Source organism: Phaseolus vulgaris, chromosome 6 (assembly GCF_051622355.1).
Source record: "Phaseolus vulgaris cultivar YP4 chromosome 6, ASM5162235v1, whole genome shotgun sequence".
Lineage (NCBI taxonomy): Eukaryota > Viridiplantae > Streptophyta > Magnoliopsida > Fabales > Fabaceae > Phaseolus > Phaseolus vulgaris.
The window spans coordinates 34,591,510-34,612,173 of record NC_143503.1 but is presented as its reverse complement, the minus strand read 5'-3'; the positions used below and the strand labels follow the sequence as shown (position 1 = coordinate 34,612,173).

Sequence of the window (20,664 nt, the reverse complement as noted above, 5' to 3'; positions counted from 1 at the left end):
CACGACCCATGAAATCCTAAACTACTTTATACAATTATTTAAACTAAAATGTGGCTTCAAATTAATGTTGACTTGTCTCCTTTGGAGTTAGTTGAAACTCAATCTTCTTGTAATTTTTTTGATCAAAACTCTAGTTGTTGTTTTGATAACTTGAATGTTTTCTTAGATATGTTTTGAACATTTTTTTTATCATAGAGTTATTCTCTTGATGAAATACAAAGATAAACAAAAGTTCAATTAGCATCATACGTACAAGTAAGTCTACAAAAAAAACTTTAAGTATTCATCCTCCTTATTACGTGGATGTTTGTAGCGAGAGAATTTCCATCTATATCAATACGTTATTTGATTGATATTGTTTCTAAAATCTAAGACTTACCTCATAACAACTTCAAAAAAATTTAAAAATTATTTTATATACCATACACTTTTTACTTAATTTTATATTGTTTTAATAATTTTAGAAAAAATGATTAATTCCAATAGTTTCTAAAATATTTATTTTCTTCAAATTTTCTAAATGTACATCCCAATTTATTACAAACCTATATTGTGCCCCGAATATAATATCATGTCTAAAACCAGAATTGTTTCGTATGTTCAATTATCAACTGGTGGTTGCTTTCGTCCTCTACTGCTCACCATCGAATTAATTAGAATCCAATAATGTCAAACCGTGATAATAACAACTTAGTTAGCTGCACAGGTAGTAAGTACAACTCACTACTATTTTTTCTTGAATCTAATAGTTGACACTATTTTCACAGATATCTATACGAAAGATGAGAAAAGTGCGTCACAACATTGAAAGCTCAACTGCATTAGTGGCTCATATAACTTTCCCTCATAATTATATGCTCTACTTATATATGTGTGTGTTTTCTCAACAACATTCATTAAAATACTATGACCATCTATATTTTTTTAGCTATTACTTTCTTAACATTTGGTTTCCATGAGAAAGTTGTTTCGAATCCAAGTCCTGGTCCATATAATGCAATTTTCAATTTTGGGGACTCTTTAAGTGACACTGGCAATTTCCTTGCTTCTGGAGCTTTGTCATACCCAGTCATCGGGAAGTTTCCTTATGGTGAAACCTTCTTTAATCGTTCAACCGGGCGTTGCTCAGATGGACGACTAGTGATTGATTTCATAGGTATGTGGTTGATGTGCTGTGTAAATGTGTAAGCTTATTGTGATACTCACTTGTCATGATTTTTGAATTTATGTAGCTGAGGCATATGAGTTGCCATATTTACCACCCTATCTGGCACTAACCAAAGACCAAAACATTCATCTTGGAGTAAATTTTGCCGTTGCTGGAGCCACAGCACTTGATGCAAAATTCTTCATTGAAGCCGGACTTGGAAGATTTCTTTGGACAAATAGTTCATTGAACGTTCAGCTTGGCTGGTTTAAGAAACTTAAACCCTCCCTTTGTAGTACTAAACAAGGTACCACTGAAAACTAAATTGGAAACACTTGCATATGTTTTCTCTGTCATATGTTTCCGACAATAAACATGTATTTTATTACTATCCCCTTGTATGTCACAGATTGTGGTAGCTACTTTGAACGCTCTCTCTTTCTGGTGGGGGAGATAGGTGGAAATGATTATAACTATGCCGCCATTGCTGGAAATATTACTCAACTTCAAGCTACTGTTCCTCCTGTTGTTGAAACAATAACAACGGCCATCAATGTATCGTATTTCAAACTAAGTGCATTAATATTAGCCTGAATTCAATTTCTTGAGAAACGTGGTTGATAACAATATATAAGAGTGCATTCTATTCCATTTTGATAGGAATTGATAGCTGAAGGAGCAAGGGAGCTGTTGGTGCCGGGGAATTTGCCAATTGGGTGCTCTGCGCTATATCTGACATTATATGGAAGCGGGAACAAGGAGGACTATGATGGAGATGGATGCTTGAAAGGTTTCAATGATTTTGCAGAGTACCATAACAAGGAGCTGAAACTAGCCTTGAAGACACTAAGGCAAAAGAATCCTCATGCAAGGATACTGTATGCAGACTATTATGATGTTGCCAAACGTTTCTTCCATGCACCAGGACACTATGGTACTTGGCTCTTTTGTTTTTATTGTTTTGATTTAAAATCTATGTATGATATCGACTAATCGCAAACTATGTTAAAGATGGCTTTCAAATTAATGATTGTTCGTGTCAACAAGATCGTCATCATACATATTTTCCTTCTTATATAGCCTTTGAACATGTCTGAATGCAATAAATTTGTGTATTGAATTATTTATTATGGTGCGTTGTGTTGGAGAAATTTGCAGGGTTTTCTAGTGGGGCACTGAGAGCGTGCTGTGGAGGAGGTGGAGCCTACAACTTCAATATGTCTGCAAGGTGTGGTCACATTGGTTCGAAGGTATGTGCAGATCCATCGACACATGCAAATTGGGATGGAATTCATTTGACAGAAGCAGCTTATAGGTACATCGCCAAAGGTCTAATTTATGGTCCATTCTCATATCCTCCCCTCAAGACCTCTCCCTACAAGATAGCCTAGTGTTCATGTCTCCAAACTTTTCACACCAGGCTAAAATCTCTCACAGTGACCTCCTAATATTTATCACATCAAAAAATTCTATACAACTTCAAGAATTGTAAAACTATTATTTTTCATACAAGCAAGTCTTTGTCCACTGTCAAGTGGCTCTTGTTTATATTTGGATGTTTGGATGGTGAATTTAGGGACCAAAGAAATTGAGATGACAATGCATTATGTTGCTTGATGCAGATGGTGTTTGGTTATGTGTTAAATCTTGAGAACTGAGTTTACTTGTAGTCATTGATTTTGTTAAAATATAGATGTTTGATTATTTTAATAGATAAATGTGACCTTGTTCCAAATTTTTGGTATAACTAGATATGATGATAGAGAGTTACTTTTGTGTGGATTGAATAGATTATATTAAGTTTTATCATGCTTTCGTACACAGTTATTGAAATATCAAATACAGATAAATACTGGCATAGAGAGTTAGAAGGATGGATGAGTACGGTGAGAACATTTTTGGGAGTGGAGTCCATGAAAAAAAATTGTTTGTTTCATATATATATTTGTGGGTGAGACCTATATATATATTTTTAAATGACTAAACTGCACATTTTATAATATTTTTAATACGTGGGAGAGAAGCTTACATATTTTGTAAATTTTCAATTTTATTTTAATTTCTAATTTACGGTTACGTTTTTTTTTTTTTTTTTACAATTTAAGTCTCTAATTTAGAAAATCTACAATTTTTATTCAATATTTAATTTTATATACGTTTATTTCTTTTATTTTAATTAAGTAGATATGTATTAAGTTTAGGGTTTGAGTGAGCATAGTGAAATAAATGAAACCACCCTGAAAAGCACGTTTTACAATAATAATTTTAAGAACTAAATATGTAAGGAAATGGTCACAACAAAATTTGTGAGACCATACAAGTAAAATGTCAAATTAAGTTATAAAACATTAAATTATAATTTCAGTTGCTGTTTAGCATCTAATTAATGGTTTTATCTTTCCATTTCCCCCCAATTTTAATAATCAAAGTTTAAAAAATCTTGTTACAAAATTTATTATTGTTTATGACAAATTTTTGTACGTCACAAACTGTTGTTAAAAAATTATTTTTCTATTTATTATAAAATATGATTTCAATTTAATTTAAAGAAAAATAATATTTTTATTTAAGTATTAATTTCTTCTCTTAAAGTTTCTATCGATACTTTCAATTTCGAAACTATATGAAGATCGTCAATATTAGAATATTCACTTAATCCTTTCACAATTAACATAATATTTATTTTCAAATCATAATCATTCAAAATAATAAATATTTTGAATTTAAATTAAAAAAATATCATAAAGTTATTGAAATAAAATCTCAATATAAAAAATAGATTTATCGTATTAAAACGTTTATTTTTTAAAAAAACTCAGATAGTGTAATTATTTATGATAACATACATTAATCCTTGTATTTAATCGACTAAGTAGGTAATCCTTAAACATGTAAAAAAAAAAATTCAATAAGAAAATACACACAAAATTGCATGATTAACTTTTTTTTTCCTGCAAATTTATTTATATAATATATATATATAAACTTCTATAATTATTGTATTTTTTTTATAAAATTCATTCTAACCAGTACGTGCATCTTGAAAATAACATCAAACTTCTATAATTATTATGTTACGTCAATTATTTTTTATTGATTAGCATATGAATATGCAAAAAATTTAACACTCACAATGAAAAAATAATTGAACTAAGTTTCTTCTCTCAAAAAAAGTGAGTTTAGAATTTCATACTTCTTTTGTAACTTTGTAACAGTGATAACGATAATAATGATAATAATAAAAGAATAAAATGGATATAAAATAGTTGTTTTAATAATCTTAACCACAAATATGAGATATGATTATTAATTTTCATAATTATTTTTATTTTAAAAATCTCTATGAAAAATTTATTCATAAAAGACACACTTTTACATAAATATTTTACAATTTAAAAAATTAATTTATTACATTATATTAAGATTGAAAATTATTATTTTATAAAATCTAGAGTCTTATTTAAGACCAAAATCTTAAATTTAACATTTTCTGTATAATATATAAATCTACTTTAATAGAGATTTATTAATTACAACTTAATTTTTAAAATTAAGACTTTTTCTATATTTTTGTATTTGAAATGCTCTAATACTTTTGTATTGTATTTGTATATGTTCTTAAAAAGGAGTTCGTCCCAATAAAATTATGGTATTAGAATTTTAAATGTTAAAAGAGCTATATTAACTTTTAAAATATAGTTTGTAAAATGTAAAATGTTTCTTGATTTGATTTTTCGGGAACAGTTTGTAAAATGTTTACCAAACTTAGTGGGCCGGTGAAAACACATTCACGGGTCAAGCCCATTATAGTATTATTATATCTACTCGATGAACTGGACTATGCATTCAAGCTTCACGCTGTATGCACCTATAGCTGCTTTGAAGTTTAATCAGCATCGGGCCTGGGCCTGGGCCTGATATTAGGGGGGTGGACTGTTTCTTCCTGCACCTCTATATCTTCTTCTGACACCTCCATACAAAACATGAAAATACATTTTTATCCTTCTTGTGCCACCCCCATAGAATAACTTCCGGATTATGTAATCCGAAAACGCATTTAAAAAAAGACTTCCGGATTACATAATCCGGAAGTTAAAAAAGATTTCCAGATTATGTAATCCGTAAAGTAATCATTCATTTGAAAAAATACTTCCGGATTATATAATCCGGAAGCTAATTACAAATTTGAAAAATGACTTCCAGATTATGTAATTCGGAATATTACAGAGGGGTAGTTTTGGAAATACAAAAATCTATGGAGGTGAGAGAAGAAGGTATGGAGGTGCAAGAAGAAGCAGCCAGTGGGGTGTACTGTAATTTAGGTGCAAAAAGTCCAAAAGTAATGCTAAGTTTTCTAAATACCTTCTCAATTGATTAAAATAAAACTTTAACGATTATGCAATATTACTATAAACAAATTTATACTATCAATAAACCATAAATATCTTTATATGAATTTTAAAGTATTTAGTATAAAGTGTTTTGATATTGAATGATAATATAAAACTGTTTTATGTACCTTTTTATTTTCATTTTTATTTTTATTAAGGAAAACAAAAATCACATAGTCTTCATAAACTAAAAAAAATCATTAACTCTATGTTAAAATCTGAATCGATAAAAAAAACCAATAAAATCTAGAATCAAACTAAACAAAATCATTTTCTTTATTTAGATATAATAATTAAGAACTATAATATATATACAAATATATCTTAAATGATATTTTATAATTTAATTGTAACATATATATTGTATGTTAATTTTTAAATACAGGATTATATATTTTTATATAAAATAAAAGATAAAATCTGATTATAAATATAACATTATTCATATTCTCTAACCCTTTTTTCATTATAAAATGTATAATATTTTTTTAAGCTTGACAATATTTATATAGATATTTTTTTTTTTTGAAATTTTGTAATAAAAAAAATTATAAAAAATCAACTTAAACCAAATAATAAAACATTGATTTTTGGTTTCATTTTAAATTGAAATAAATGAAACCAAGCCACTATTGCTTTTGAATCAAAAGACTGATTTGTTGGTAGTCTGTTTCCTGATCACAAATGGATTATCGATATGATTGGAGAATAGAAATAAGAAGAAAAATGATTTTGTGCCAAATCCCCCTTAAGCTACTTTCTCAACCAACATAATTTTTTTATAAATCTAAATGACATCTTACACACCTGTAATTATTCAACAAATCTCACTACAGTAAACAAATCCAATTATTAAGTAATATTTTCTCCAATCGACAACAACCTCAAATATGAAACTGCAAACGAAATTAAGGCATTCTCAATTCTGAATTAAGGATCAGAAATCATCATCCTCATGATCCATGAGCTTCCACGAACCATCATTTTGTTGAACCATACCCTTATTCTTTTCGATCCTCCACGAAACGGGAACAAGCAATTCATCTTTCAGAGCATCCAAGGTCTTATTCAGAAGTGCAATATCACGATTAACCTCAAGTTTGAACCCTCCTTTGCTTCCTTGTGTTCCCGCCACACCATGCAAGTAACCCTCCAAATTATGCCAACTAAGTGGGTTCCCAGGGCTCTTCAAGTACATCGATTTTCGGGTATCGATCTTCAACTCCTCACCAACATCCGAATACCCCACAAGGGGGTAGTTTGGGACAATGTCTAACTCGTTTCGAATGCGTATGGTTTTCAAATCTTTGTAGCCAGAGAAAACCTTCCGAAAGTTGGTATCACCAACTCTTGGGCAGGCAAACACAATGGCAGTGACTGGAGAAGCCTTCAGAGAAGGATCACTTGGTTTGTTGTAACCATTTGCAACAATGTCCACTGCACTAAGGGTTGCAATTGCAGCACCTAAACTGTGACCAGTTATACTTATGCTTATTTCTTCATTCTTATATAGCTCCACTAGCCTTTTCACCTCACTTAGGACCTAATCATCAACATAAAAAAAATGTTATTCTGTATTTTATCTGAAGCAGAATTAACGTTATCAGTATCAGTTAATATAATTCCCTTTCTTAAGTTTATCTTTGTTCAAATGATCGATAATCACTAAATTTTCTCTTTCTTTGATTGGCAAGATTCTATCATTAGTTATTAATTTTTGTCGTCTGTGTCATTCTTTCATTGAAAGAACAAGAAAGAGGGCATAAAAAATGTAGGTGATTCGAGTTCAGGTTTCAACAGCTGAATGCCACTTAATAAGTTTCATTTTTTTAAGAGATGCATGTTTTATGAAAGGTGGTGAAAACATCACTTCCGATCAAGCGAAGTCAAACTTATCTGATATAAAAAATGATACCTATTTGGATCAAAAAAATGCTAATAGACAGTGAAACAAGGTGAAAGAGACAAACAAGAGAAAAGTGTATAAGCATGAGAGATAATATGATGATAAGATGAATGGATAAAAATGAATAAACACTGTTAATTAATTGAATGTTGAAAAATGAGATATTAAAAATCATTTATAAAAAACAGAAGCAATTACATGTATGCATGTACCTGGCTTCTGGCACTGCTCTTGTTAAAGGGAGAAAGTGGATCTTCAGAGGTGTAAATGGAGTACCAACCCTGGTGCACTTTAGGATCAGTGTTCTTACCAAACACTTTAGGAGCAGAAACCAAAACAAACTCAAGATCATTGACCCATTCCAAGGTCTGCACAGTTCCCCTCCATGCGATCACAATGTCTCTTCTCCCTAACGCAGCTTTCCCTTCATCAGTCGCCACTGCAACATAACCTATCCAATTTGATTCCCTGCTCCAAGCCTCTCTAGAAAATGACTTTATGATGAAAGCTTCAGGGAGATCGATTGATGAAGTTGCATACAGAAACTTGGTGACGGAATACGTGAAGGCGTTGCCATTCATCAAACCAACTTTGGAGAAGAAATTCCTCTTGGCATATCTGCTGCATCCAGCATACTTTGATACTTTCTCCGAGATGAAAGCGTCGTATGCCGCTTGAGCCATTTCACCGTAGTGTATGATGTAGCGGCGAAGATCAATGTCCAGAGGCTCCATCAGACCCTTCCAATGACTTTGCCCACTTAGTTCTCGCCATTTTTTTGCTATGCTGCTATCCATCTTCTTCTTCGCACCGATACCCCTTTTCAACAACGCTCTTACCGAGGGTTTTCTGCATTCAACAAGACAGAACTTCACCTTCATATTTTCAATCCTAAAGGCTTAAATGATTACTCACTCTGGAAAAAGGATAAATATGAAACCCCCTTGGCTTCATTCATGGCCGTTTCATTTGTTGTAAGCGTATAATATAAGGTTCAGAAATGCTAAAAAACATGTGTTCACAAGGAATATGTTGTTTTTTTAGAATAATACGTATTTTCTGTTTAAAACAATTATGACGTCTCAATTAGTATTTCATTATGTATAGAATATTTTAATCTGTTAAAACATTGTCATTCAGATGTTGTATAAATGATACTGAAGGGTGTGACAAAAGTAACGTGAGTATTTTACATGAACTTGGTGTTTGTGTATAGAGTTGTAAATTTGTAATTATGGATGAGTTTAGAAGAAATATTATTCTTGTAAGCAACATCTTGTGAATATGACAAAACCAAAGGCTGAATCACGAATTGAATATTGGAGGTTTTCAAGAGAAGTTTAGCCACACAAAAAGAAAGCAGTGGGGCCTAATAATAACATAACACTCCTAACTTCCATTTCGCAATTTCAAAACCAAAAGCAAAGTGATGTACTCTGCAAGCTTGCCTTCAAAGACCATTCGTCAGTTGCAGGATAAATGGTATTGGTGGAAACAATTCTCTTTTTTCAAGATTTGCAGGGTAAAGTATTCTAGGTCACGTGTTTTTATTAGTGATGCAAGTAGTCTTCTTATGTCTGACTGCATCTCTGGTTTTCAGATATGTGGAAAAAACGTGACAATGTCTTCCCAAACACTTGTGAAGAATCACTTCAGAAGATTTTCGGGGAAAGTAAGTTGTGTTTCTTTTTAATGTTTCATTTGAAATAACAAAATATAATGTAATAAGAATTTTTATCATAAGGCTAAACTGCAATTGGAAGTATGTTTGCCAAAAAAAAAAAAACATTAGAGTGATTATTTTACCATCATACTAATACTTCTAATGCAGTTTAAAGTTTTTCACATGAGAAGAATTTCAAAAACAAAATTTATTAAATTAATCTCATTCTCTCCGTTAGTTTACTAAAATAGGTACAGTAATTAATGCAGGGACATTTTAAGATTAAAAGAATAATATTTTATGAAAAATAGAAAATTTTGAAATATTTTTACAAGATATAAATTTCCTGATTATTAATTGTTTGTGAAAAAAGAAACCTAATGTCACTGTTGAAGATGCTGGAAAGTTGAAGAAGGCAGGTATTTGGTGGTGATTGGTTAGATGCTTTGCGTAACTTGTAAATAAAAATTGAGTTTTAAAGTGGCAAAGCTAAGTAATGAAAGACAAAAACTAGTGAGGATTTCATGCCTGAGGAAGACGTTAGGAACAACCTACACCTCTCACCACAATTTCACCACACCAATATATTCTTTAGGGTGTAAAATCAAACTAAATTTCGTTTCTTTATAAACTTGTTTAAATTCATATATTTTAATGTGCTCTTCTTAGATTCAAATGTGAATGGCAGTTCTATATGAAATAGAAATAAAAAGAAAAATAATACATAACAGAAAAAATTTTGCTGTCTTCAAATTTTATAATGAAAATAATATTATAATTTATGGATTTATATATAGTTTTTCATAGATTTTATTTTTTTTACCTTGAATTATACTTAGAACTAATAGTCTTGCTTAAAATTTTAAGTCTTAAACTTTTGGAACTCATAAGATATTTTATTTTCTTCTTTGCTTTTCCCTTTTAATTATTTTTCACCTCGAACTTTCTTTCCGTGAATTGTTGTTTTTGGCCTTGTCTGCACTAAACTATTTTATTCTGAAAACTTGAGAGGCAAAAGGTCATGTTGGACGAAAGTGAAAAGAAAATAAAGTATTGTAGGATTGTAAAAGAGTGGGAAGTATGAAGAGAAAAAAGAGGTGTGAATAACAACTCCTTAATTTCTCACTTGATTGGAATACAACCAAACAATACCTTCCAAACCTCCCATAACATCCCATAACAGACCTCCCACAAAGGGAGGGCATTGCATTAGCATCCACATATATTGATCCTGCACTCCAATAAAAATTTAATTTCAATTTTACCCTTGTATTTCGCATTATACATTATGGCATGTGTATTTATATCTAAAGATACATTTAGCAATATGCATTCCAAAATTTATTTATTTAGAATATACATTTTGAAATATATTTCTAGATTTAAAAAAAAAATTGAAATGTGCATTCGATAATATGTTAGTACATTTTAAATTGTATATTTTATAATACACTTATAAACTATAAATATATTTTAAAATATTACTAGATTTCGCAGTTTAAAATGTTTATTTAAAATATATTTTTGAAATCCAGAAATACATAAACTATGCAATTTGAAATGTATTCTTTTAATAACATGTTTTTTATTTCACCGATTGCGGGTATAAGTTTAAAAACATGGGGGTGCAGAATGCAATGCCCCAAATATGATTAGAGCATAAGTTTGGTATTTTGTTTTGGTCCATGATGATATAAGGTGATTGTTTAACTATTGAGCTTCTCTAAATACAAGGAAACTTGACATTTCAGTTACACTGACATTTCCAGTAACAACAATCATCTGTCACCATATAAACAAATGATTATTAAAAGAAAAGAAATATAAGTAAATATGAGGAGACTAAACCAAAACTCACATATTAACAAAACATATACGTAAGTAATCTATACATATTCATAAAGAACTAAGAAAAAAAATTAGATAGAAGTCTATTATACTAATGAAATTGGTTTCTATGAATTTTGAATTGAGTGATTTAAATATTAGATTATACAATTTAAAAAAAATCACTATTAATTATTTTTAATATTATTTGACATTCTTTCTTATCAATTTGTAGTCTGGTGATTATGTTCATTTTTAAAAAGGGAATTTTAAACACATCTCAATTTATAAAATCAATGTATAAAGTGAACTTTACACCAACTTATATAATATGAACTAACATTATATTTAGTTGATGTGAGATCTTCAATACATTCCTCTTACACTAAGATTCGTCAACTTTTATGTGAGATTACATATTTATAGATGATCCAATAACAAGTCTAACAAATGTTCTCTAAAATAAACTTTGACTAATGGATGTGAGATCCCCAATATTACATTATTAACTACAAAACTTGAAAGACTTCTTTCTTTCTTTAGCTCCATGTACAAATCCACGAGTTATTTGCAATCCAAATGAAGTTGTCTCTTGAAATTACTTAAGACGGCATCTTACCTCATCACAGTCGAAGGCAAATTCTGTCTTTCAATGGTGATTTCATGTTAATTTTAATTTTAATTAAATTCATCTTAACTTATTACAAACTTTCTATATATGTATACTTAAAGCTTATATATTTGAATTTTAACATACTATGTGTAAATATTAATCGATTCACACATTTATAATTTATTCCCTATTTTAAAACTTTACTTTTAATTTAAATAAAACTATCATGACTGATAATATAAATATTTTTTATTATACTTGTTTTATCGTAGAATACTTGATTTAATCGCTATTAATCAATGATAATGGCATTATCATAATGCGCGCATTCGCATTCGTCTTCAATTTTTTCCGGTTTTATTTTAACCCTACAATAATCATGCAATGCACAAAAAATTTGCTAATTAATTTAAGATATGTTAAAAATTGTGTATAGTACAGCTCCATCCTCACACACTTTCTGCCTCAGCATATACTATAATTTTTTTTCATAAATAAAAAATATTAAATATATAAGTACCACCCCTTTTTGAATTTAATCTGTAATGTTTATTATTTAAATATATTTACATAATAAATATTTACTTTCCCCCTCTCTCTCACGTGTCAAATATATAACACATATCATCTTTATTTGGTGTCATTTCCTTTTTAAACAGTTCAAAGTCATTTTCAAATTGTCTTTTGTGGCATTGCATTCATATCAAATCTCTTCCCTTTTATCCTAACTCAAATTAGTTTTCCGCCCAATTCTAAATGGACCAACAAAGCAATTTTCACTTTTAATTACACTTCAACTTTCAAACCCTTCAAATTTAAGAAAGAAAAAGTCTTAACGCCGAAAAAAAAATTGGCCACTTTTTTTTCCCTTCAAAACTAAAACCTCGGTCTCCTTTATACCACAGATGATTCATTTCGGACAAATATATTTAGAAAACTAAGTAGCACATCAGTATTTGAAAAATTATTATAATAAAATATTATATCTTAATAAATATTATATCTATTAAGAGTGTACGCGGACAATTATAAACTATAAACTATAAACATACTACTATAAACTTAAACTAGTAAAAATTCATGCAGTCAATGCATGCAACACAACATATATAAACAACTAATTCATTTTTCCACACTTAACAAAAACCAAAACAGAAAAATTAAAATTTCTTTAGACCAAAATTATATATAATAATTCAAAAACGACTTAAACTGGATTAATTATTAGCTATCGAAGTATAAACAAAAAAAAAAATGATAGAAGCCGGTCTTAAAATCTTAAAAAGAAAACGGAGGAAATAAATTGTAGAGATGCAGTTATTTATTAAAAAAAAATGCTGTTTAGAATCTTATAAACTTAATTAAATTAAAATATATATTTTTTATTAACATTGTTTTTTTTTCTTCTAAAATCTATAAAAGGATGTTAATATGTTTAATACTAAAAATATGCACAACTTCACTTGTATGCTTATTTTATTTAATTTGATTTCATTATTATTTAAAAGCTTAATTAAGTTATTCAATTTTTAAAAACTTGATAATATGATCTTTTTATCCAATTAAAAGTTAAATTGGTAGTAAAAAAATATTGATAATTTGATTTTGTTTAATCCATATATATAAGTTAGTTTTGATTCATAAAAAAATAATTTATTTTTTTGTCTCTGAGAAGTTGTTTAGGCAACTCTAGTCAATTCAGTAGTGTCATATAAGAAATAAGGTGAGGTTTTCCTGTGAAAGTAGTTAATTGATAATAGGATGTATTTAGTAAGGTATTAAGAAATAGTAAGGTATTAATAGAAGGTTATTTTGATGTGTGAAGAAGTTAAGACAAAGTGAAGATGAGGTCCCAGTAGAAGGGAAGTCCGTTGATGAAGTTTAATAGAAATTTGCCTCTTTTGCAGGAATCTCTTCCTTCTCTAGCCAGACCTTCACTTGTTTCTCTCTTTGTCTCCCTCCCACTCCCAGACAGACATTCAGACAGCGACATCTTTGTTAGTCTTAGCTTTCACTTCCAATGACATTGCAAACCAGACAACCCTAATCCAAAATCCAATCCCATTCCCATTCCTGTTCCCATTCCACCTCAATGGTAGCTGGCAAAGTCAAGCTCTCTATGGCTTTCCCCAAGTCCCCTGCGCCCCCCACCCCTCCCCACACCTCTGCCACTAAATCCTCCCTCACGCGCTCCTTCGCCACTTACTTCTCACGCTCCTCCGCTCAGGTTCAGCCCCGCCCCTCCGACGTCCTCGACCTCCTCCGCCTCGTCGAGGACCTCCGAGAGAGAGAGTCTCGCCTTAAAACAGAGCTTCTCGAACACAAGCTCCTCAAAGAAACCGTCGCCATCGTTCCCCTTCTAGAAAACCAGATTTCTGCCAGGGATGCACACATAGAAAGTAACACAAAGAAAATGGAACAAGTGGAGGCAGACAACCGGAGGCTCAGGAACGAGCTTGAGGACCTGAAGCTTCGAATGGAAGAAGAGAAAACAGAGAGCCTGAGAAAAACTAAAGCGTTGGAGGATGAGATTGCGAAGCTGAAGAAAACGTCGTCGGATCATGTCTGCAAGGCATTGGTAAACGACGTGCATTCTTTGATGGAAAACGACTATCATTCTTCGGTGAGGCTTCAAGTGCCTTTGGAGGTGCCAGCGAGGTCCAATTTGATCAAGAGTTTGAAGAAAACGTCGTCGGATCATAGAGGCCTCAACAACAAGCAGTTTGAAGCTACTGTTCAAGATTTTAAACAAGAAATGGCTGAAAGTGAAAGGCCGCGTCGTGACTCGGAGGAACTCGCCGATTCTACCGAGTCCATTTTAACAAGACCACGTGCGCCTCGCGTTCCCAAACCGCCACCGAGACCGTCGTTGCCTTCTTCATCGATGGGCTCGCGGTATGCTGTTTCTGCGGCGTCGGAGAACGGCAATGTCGAAACAGAGAAAGTGATATCACGACCTCCGCCGCCGCCGCCGCCTCCTTTCAAGGCTGCATCTAAGGCTGCTCCGCCTCCTCCACCACCGCCGCCGAAGGGGAGTAGGCAGGTTACGGCGAAGGTGAGGAAGGTGCCGGAAGTGGTGGAGTTCTATCACTCCTTAATGAAGAGGGAATCGCAGTCCCGGCGAGAATCTCTCTCCGGCGTGGTGGAACTGCCTCCTGCGGCCAATCCACGTGACATGATCGGTGAAATTGAGAATCGTTCCTCTCACCTGCTCGCGGTAAGTGTGTCACCTGTTTTGGCTGAAATTACGACTGCGCCACTGATGTCAGTGTCAAATGGAAAATGCTGACTCGCATGCTTTAATTTGAAACGGATTTTTTTTCACGTAGGACATCAATTAAATTCGAATTTAGGTGCCCACGACTTTGACAATGCCGCAAAGTAGATAGTTACTTTATGGAATCACTTTTTTAATTGTCGAACTACAAAAGGGAAAAGAAGATCCTCCACTAACTATGTCCAAGAGTTATTGGTTTTAGCTCTTTGGTTAGAGCCTAATTTAATTTAGTTTAGCATAAAATAAATAAAGATTGCTTCTTCAATTATCTCCTCAACAATCTTTCCTTGTTTTTTTTTTCAGATTAAAACAGATGTTGAGACGCAAGGAGACTTTATCAGGTGCTTAATCAAAGAAGTGGAGGGTGCTGCATTTACAGACATTGAAGACGTTGTGCTCTTTGTTAAATGGCTTGATGACGAGCTTTCATATTTGGTACGTAATGTCGGATGATATTATTTCTAAAAATAATTTTTACTACAATATTGTGAAAAATGGCATAAGAATGTTAGGTACAAATAGTTAATTTTATATTGTTTTACCACTTGTTAATTTAGATTAAGATAAAAAAAATATTCATTTGTTGAGTTCGTTTTTATTAGGTGGATGAACGAGCAGTGTTGAAACACTTCGATTGGCCAGAGAAGAAGGCCGATGCGCTGCGCGAGGCTGCGTTTGGGTATTGTGATCTGAAGAAGATAGAATCCGAGGCTTCATCATTTCGTGATGATCCTCGGCAGCCATGTGGTCCAGCTCTCAAGAAGATGCAGGCTCTCTTCGAAAAGTATGCATATTCCTGACCCACATGTGAATATGATAACAACATTATTTGTAAAATGCTAATTGAACGTTCTTTTGCACACAACCTTAAAGAACACTCTAATGTTCCGTTAAAAATTGGGTTATGGCAGATTAGAGCATGGAGTTTTCAATATCTCGAGAATGGGAGAGTCAGCTACAAATAGATACAAAGTCTTCCACATACCTGTACACTGGATGCTTGACAATGGTTTTGTGAGCCAGGTAATTTTCATGATCAATTGGGAAGTGACATATGCTGAATTTTAAATTGCTCCACCAATTATCTTCAATGTCTCCATGACCAACGGCCAAAAGTTGTTTCAATTGATTTAGACTACTCCAAATGATTAATTTTGTAGATTTCTAAAAGAATTGTCTCGGTCTTATTTGTTTTATAGCGTACGTTACTTCCCTTTAAGTAAGCCTATTTATAAATATCAATTCGTTAAATGTCATCTGTGGTGCCTACTGTAATCACCAAGATGCAGTGGTGGTAGCAAAATGACAAAGCAAAAGGTTGGATTCTTACTTGTTTGTCTCTGCAAATCTCTGCATGCGCACATGTGAACTCACAGATCTCTAAAATCCATCTGTTTGTCTGCTTAGTCGTTTAAACTTGAATAAAGAGAACGAGATTCCTTATTGCTGACCATTAATATCTTTGTCGCATTCAAATGGCGCTAAGAGGGATCATGGATAGTACACTTTTAATACGTTTTAAATTACACGAATAATAGAGTAACTAAAGGCCACATCCTTCATACATGCCAATAAACAAAACATAATGAGACATGGATAGCTTGGTACGTAGGTTGCTATTTACAATTTCTAGTGTCACATATGACAATGTAAATTCTCAAATTTTGGTTAGCTTAAACTTTATGTTATGACAGATCAAGCTGGCATCTGTGAAATTGGCCATGAAGTACATGAAGAGAGTCTCTGGTGAGCTTGAGACAGTTGGTGGTGGTCCTGAAGAAGAGGAGCTCATTGTCCAAGGAGTTAGATTTGCATTTCGAGTGCATCAGGTAAATTTTTCATCGATAATACAAAACAGGTGTGAGGGCCCTCTGAAATAATAATGAGTTGTTGATGTTTGGCAGTTTGCTGGGGGGTTTGATGTGGAAACAATGAGAGCATTCCAAGAATTGAGAGATAAAGCGAGGTCATGCCAACTTCAATGCCATAGCCAGCAACAGAAATTTTTTTGCAGGTCTACAACCTACTAGTGATGGAGCAAACTCAGCTTCACAAAAATTAGTAGCGCCGATTTTGTTGTATAGATAGTGACATTTTGCTTGTGAATACCAATACAATGGCCATCACTTTATCCAGACACATTCATAATTCACCCATTCATTCATGAAGGACCAATTGTTTCCTCTCACTCACTTTGCTGTTGCCAATTCCTCCAAAACCACTTCCTTAATTTTATACAAAGAAATGCAAGTTGAAAAAGTTTAAACTACAATTTTAATCATTTAAGACTGAATATATGTCTAAGTTTTTTTTAAAGAATCCATTTAACTATTTATTTTTTAAAATATTATTATAAATGTCTACATAATTATTTTTACTTCCTTTGTTTACTATGACTTCTTTGCAAAAGTAATTATTCTAAAGGATTTTTTTTTATAAAATTAATGATCTTATTTGTTTCATAAGAAATATTTTTTATATATAAGTGGTAGAATATTTTGTGTAGGTATTTCATCCAAATATTTTACGTGTTTCATATACGACAGAGTTGGAAGAAAAAACAATTATTGCCTAACTTTAAGGATGGTAAGGTGGATTGGGACATGGCTATTAATTTGCAAGTGATGTACAGTCTATTAATTATCACAAACTTATATTAATTTTATTAGAACAATATTATTTTATTGATTAAGTATAGTACATTAAAGATAAACAATAGTCATATTAATCCCTTCAATGATAGTAAAAAAGAAAGTATATTTGACATTTTAAGTATGTATTAATCACGAAATCGTTTTTTAAACGTGTATATTTCATAAATTCATTATCAACACTCGTGATATGAACATTAATTAATTTGATAAAAGAAATGCAAGTTGAACAAGTTTAAACTATAATTTTAACAATTTAAGAGTAAGTATATAATCTAATTTTTTTATAGAATCCATTTTACTATTTTTTTTTTAATTATTATAACTGTCTACATGATTATTATTCATTATTTTTATTTTCTTTGTTTGCTCTGTATGACATTTTGGAAAACGTATTTGTTCTAAATGAATTAGTTAGATTTTTTAAGTTTAAGTTATTTAACACATTGCGGCTCAATTCCCTATCTAGCACAATTTACATCTTTATTTTCCTATCTAGTACCCTTTTGACTTTATTTTCCTATCTAGCACCCTTTTGTTTTTATTTTCCTATTTAACACTTTTTTATTTTTTATTTCCCTATCTAGCACCATTTTAAAAATAAATAAATAAATAATAAATTATTATTTTTTTAATAATTTTAATTTTGAATGCATTAAAAAATAAATATTTTTAATGTTTAAAATAATTAGAAAAATAATTAGAAAAATAATTAATGAATAAATAAATGAGTTTTTACAAAATAAAAATAAAAAAGTAATAAATTAAAAATGTTTACTTTAAAATTATTTTTTTTTAAAATGAAGAAAATAAAAAATTAAACTCTACAACAACATAAAAGTTGAATCTATAAACATAAATTAATATTTATTTTTATTATTATTGATGATGTAATCATGTTAATTTCAAGTAAAAAATACAGGACATATTTATAAAAAAAACCAAAGTCAATTAGTATTAATTAATAGTGGACACATAAATAATATTGAAGTGTTTACCTAAATGCAAAATTCTAAAAAAAACTAATACAAATGTTACACTTAATGCTTAAAAATGAGACCAAAAAAATAAGTATAAAAAATAAAAACAGCAACAATAAAATAAAAACAAAAAATAGATATAAATAAAGAATGACAGGAAAAAAAAACAACTAAAAACATAAAAGATATAAAATAAAGGCAAAACAAAATAAGATAAAGATAAAAGATATAAAAAAAATTCAAACAAGATAAAGATAAGAGATATAAGGCGATATTAAATAAGTATATGTTGATCATAAAAAGAAAAATAAATAAAAGATGATCATTCATTTGATATTTTCATTAAATAGTTTGTGCAAAATGAAACATAATTAATGACGAGAATTGCACAATCTAGTAATTTTTTTTATAATTTTAATTTTGAATGCATTAAAAAAATATATTTTTAGTATTTAAAATAGTTAGAAATATAATTAATGAATAAAAACATAAATAGAAATAAATAAAGAAGGGCAGAAAAAATAATAATAACTAGAAACATATTAAATGAATGATCATCTCTCATTTATTTTCCTTTTTTATGATCAACGTATACTTATTTAGTATCGTCTTATATCTCTTATATTTATCTTGTTTTGATTTATTTGATTTTTTTTATATCTTTTATCTTTATCTTATTTTGTTTTTTCTTTATTTTATACCTTTTATGTTTTTAGTTATTATTATTTTTTCTGCAATCTTTATTTATTTATTTATGGTTTTTGTTTTTATTTTATTGTTGTTGTTTTTATTTTCTAGACTTATTTATTTTTGCATTTTTTTCTTCTCATTTTTAAGCATTAAGTGTAACATTTGTATTAGTTTTTTTTATAAATATGTCCTGTATTTTTTACTTGAAATTAACATGATTACATCATCAATAATAATAAAAATAAATACTAATTTATGTTTATAGATTCAACTTTTATGTTGTTGTAGAGTTTAATTTTTTATTTTCTTCATTTAATTTTTTTTTTTAAAGTAAACATTTTTAATTTATTACTTTTTTATTTTTATTTTGTAAAAACTTATTTATTTATTCATTAATTATATTTCTAATTATTTTAAACATTGAAAATATTTATTTTTTAATGCATTCAAAATTAAAATTATTAAAAAAATAATAATTTATTATTTATTTATTTATTTTTAAAATGGTGCTAGATAGGGAAATAAAAAATAAAAGAGTGGTAGATAGGAAAATAAAAATAAAAGGGTGCTAGATAGGGAAATAAAAACAAAAGGGTGTTAGATAGGAAAATAAAGATGTAAATGGTGCTAGATAGGGAATTGAGCCACACATTGCACACCATGCATCATTTAAAAAAAATATTTTATGAATTTTTTGTATACAATTTGTTTTAAAAAATGACAAGAAATAAAATTATTTTTGTAAATTTTATAGTTTCATTAAAAAAGTTTTAGATAATATAAAAAATAATAATGATGCAATAATGATTTTTACCCATTTTATTATATAGTAGATTAGTTTGGGTGTCACTTCTCAAATTCATTTTAGTTATATATCTAGTTATTATAGATTTTGTCCCTTCGCTCATTGACCTTTATAATGATTAGCCAAGACAAATGAATTAAATATATAGTTGCTTACTTTACTTAAATAGAAAACTTATGTTTCAGTGTCAACATGCTATGATTTACTTTACTTAAAATTGAAAACAGCAACGCTTTAAAATCCATGAGCATGCAACGTTCTGAGGCTTCAACTAGTGGGAATAAAACTAAAGTCCCAATTTTCTACAAATTCAAAAGGTGTATTTAAGTATAATTCAACTTTATAATGGTAAGGCTCGTTTCTAATTATAATAATATATCGTGAAAGATTTTATAGTTAATGTGAGATTTCTAACTCTTCATCACGTCGAAATTTGTTAATTCGTACATAAGACTATATATTTGTGAGTGGTCTGATAACGTTCCGATAAATGACTTTGATACCATATTGAGAAGTGAACTTTAAACTTTATCCAACCTTACAAAACTAACTCATAAGATTATGTTTACATTTATACTATGAAATGTTCTTATTTCTAGTTGATGTGTGATCTCCAACACCCTTACTTTTTGTTCCAGATAAGAGTATTGATGATCTCAAATCTAGAACATTCTGTTGAGATCGTTTAAACTTTGAGATGACCATTGATCAAAC

At 30.1% G+C, this 20,664-nt stretch overlaps 3 protein-coding genes across 4 annotated transcripts; 2 read left to right on the top strand and 1 right to left on the bottom strand.

The window, feature by feature from the left end:
* The first annotated feature begins 763 nt into the window (after nucleotides 1-763).
* On the top strand, nucleotides 764-2,882 carry LOC137832511 (GDSL esterase/lipase At5g45910). 2 transcript variants are annotated; one of them, XM_068640706.1, is made up of 5 exons: nucleotides 764-1,156; nucleotides 1,233-1,454; nucleotides 1,557-1,702; nucleotides 1,808-2,081; nucleotides 2,306-2,882. In XM_068640706.1, the coding sequence occupies exons 1-5, from the start codon at nucleotides 907-909 to the stop codon at nucleotides 2,536-2,538; spliced, it is 1,125 nt and encodes a 374-aa protein (XP_068496807.1). In that variant the 5' UTR covers nucleotides 764-906; the 3' UTR covers nucleotides 2,539-2,882. The 2 variants fall into 2 exon arrangements, with proteins under 2 accessions (XP_068496807.1, XP_068496808.1); XM_068640707.2 differs by having other exon boundaries at nucleotides 866-1,156; nucleotides 2,296-2,882.
* A 3,413-nt stretch (nucleotides 2,883-6,295) lies between these two features.
* On the bottom strand, nucleotides 6,296-8,414 carry LOC137832506 (phospholipase A1-IIgamma). Its single transcript, XM_068640701.2, has 2 exons — nucleotides 7,657-8,414; nucleotides 6,296-7,081 (listed from the first exon to the last, which is right to left on the bottom strand). The coding sequence occupies exons 1-2, from the start codon at nucleotides 8,323-8,325 to the stop codon at nucleotides 6,476-6,478; spliced, it is 1,275 nt and encodes a 424-aa protein (XP_068496802.1). The 5' UTR covers nucleotides 8,326-8,414; the 3' UTR covers nucleotides 6,296-6,475.
* Nucleotides 8,415-13,288: 4,874 nt separating this feature from the next.
* On the top strand, nucleotides 13,289-17,012 carry LOC137832505 (protein INCREASED PETAL GROWTH ANISOTROPY 1). Its single transcript, XM_068640699.1, has 6 exons — nucleotides 13,289-14,764; nucleotides 15,128-15,259; nucleotides 15,427-15,608; nucleotides 15,736-15,847; nucleotides 16,519-16,653; nucleotides 16,729-17,012. Exons 1-6 carry the CDS (start codon nucleotides 13,640-13,642, stop codon nucleotides 16,852-16,854), a joined length of 1,812 nt encoding a protein of 603 aa, XP_068496800.1. The 5' UTR covers nucleotides 13,289-13,639; the 3' UTR covers nucleotides 16,855-17,012.
* The last annotated feature ends 3,652 nt before the right edge of the window (nucleotides 17,013-20,664 follow it).

Bases quoted from the DNA above. Each gene is read 5' to 3' on its own strand.
- LOC137832505 (XM_068640699.1), top strand. From the start codon at position 13,640: ATGGTAGCTGGCAAAGTCAAGCTCTCTATGGCTTTCCCCAAGTCCCCT. The intron at 15,609-15,735 runs GTATGCATATTC...GGGTTATGGCAG, and splicing joins ATGCAGGCTCTCTTCGAAAA to ATTAGAGCATGGAGTTTTCA. The intron at 15,848-16,518 runs GTAATTTTCATG...ATGTTATGACAG, and splicing joins ACAATGGTTTTGTGAGCCAG to ATCAAGCTGGCATCTGTGAA.
- LOC137832506 (XM_068640701.2), bottom strand. From the start codon at position 8,325: ATGAAGGTGAAGTTCTGTCTTGTTGAATGCAGAAAACCCTCGGTAAGA. The intron at 7,082-7,656 runs GTACATGCATAC...GTTGATGATTAG, and splicing joins AGAGCAGTGCCAGAAGCCAG to GTCCTAAGTGAGGTGAAAAG.
- LOC137832511 (XM_068640706.1), top strand. From the start codon at position 907: ATGACCATCTATATTTTTTTAGCTATTACTTTCTTAACATTTGGTTTC. The intron at 1,157-1,232 runs GTATGTGGTTGA...GAATTTATGTAG, and splicing joins ACTAGTGATTGATTTCATAG to CTGAGGCATATGAGTTGCCA. The intron at 2,082-2,305 runs GTACTTGGCTCT...AGAAATTTGCAG, and splicing joins CCATGCACCAGGACACTATG to GGTTTTCTAGTGGGGCACTG.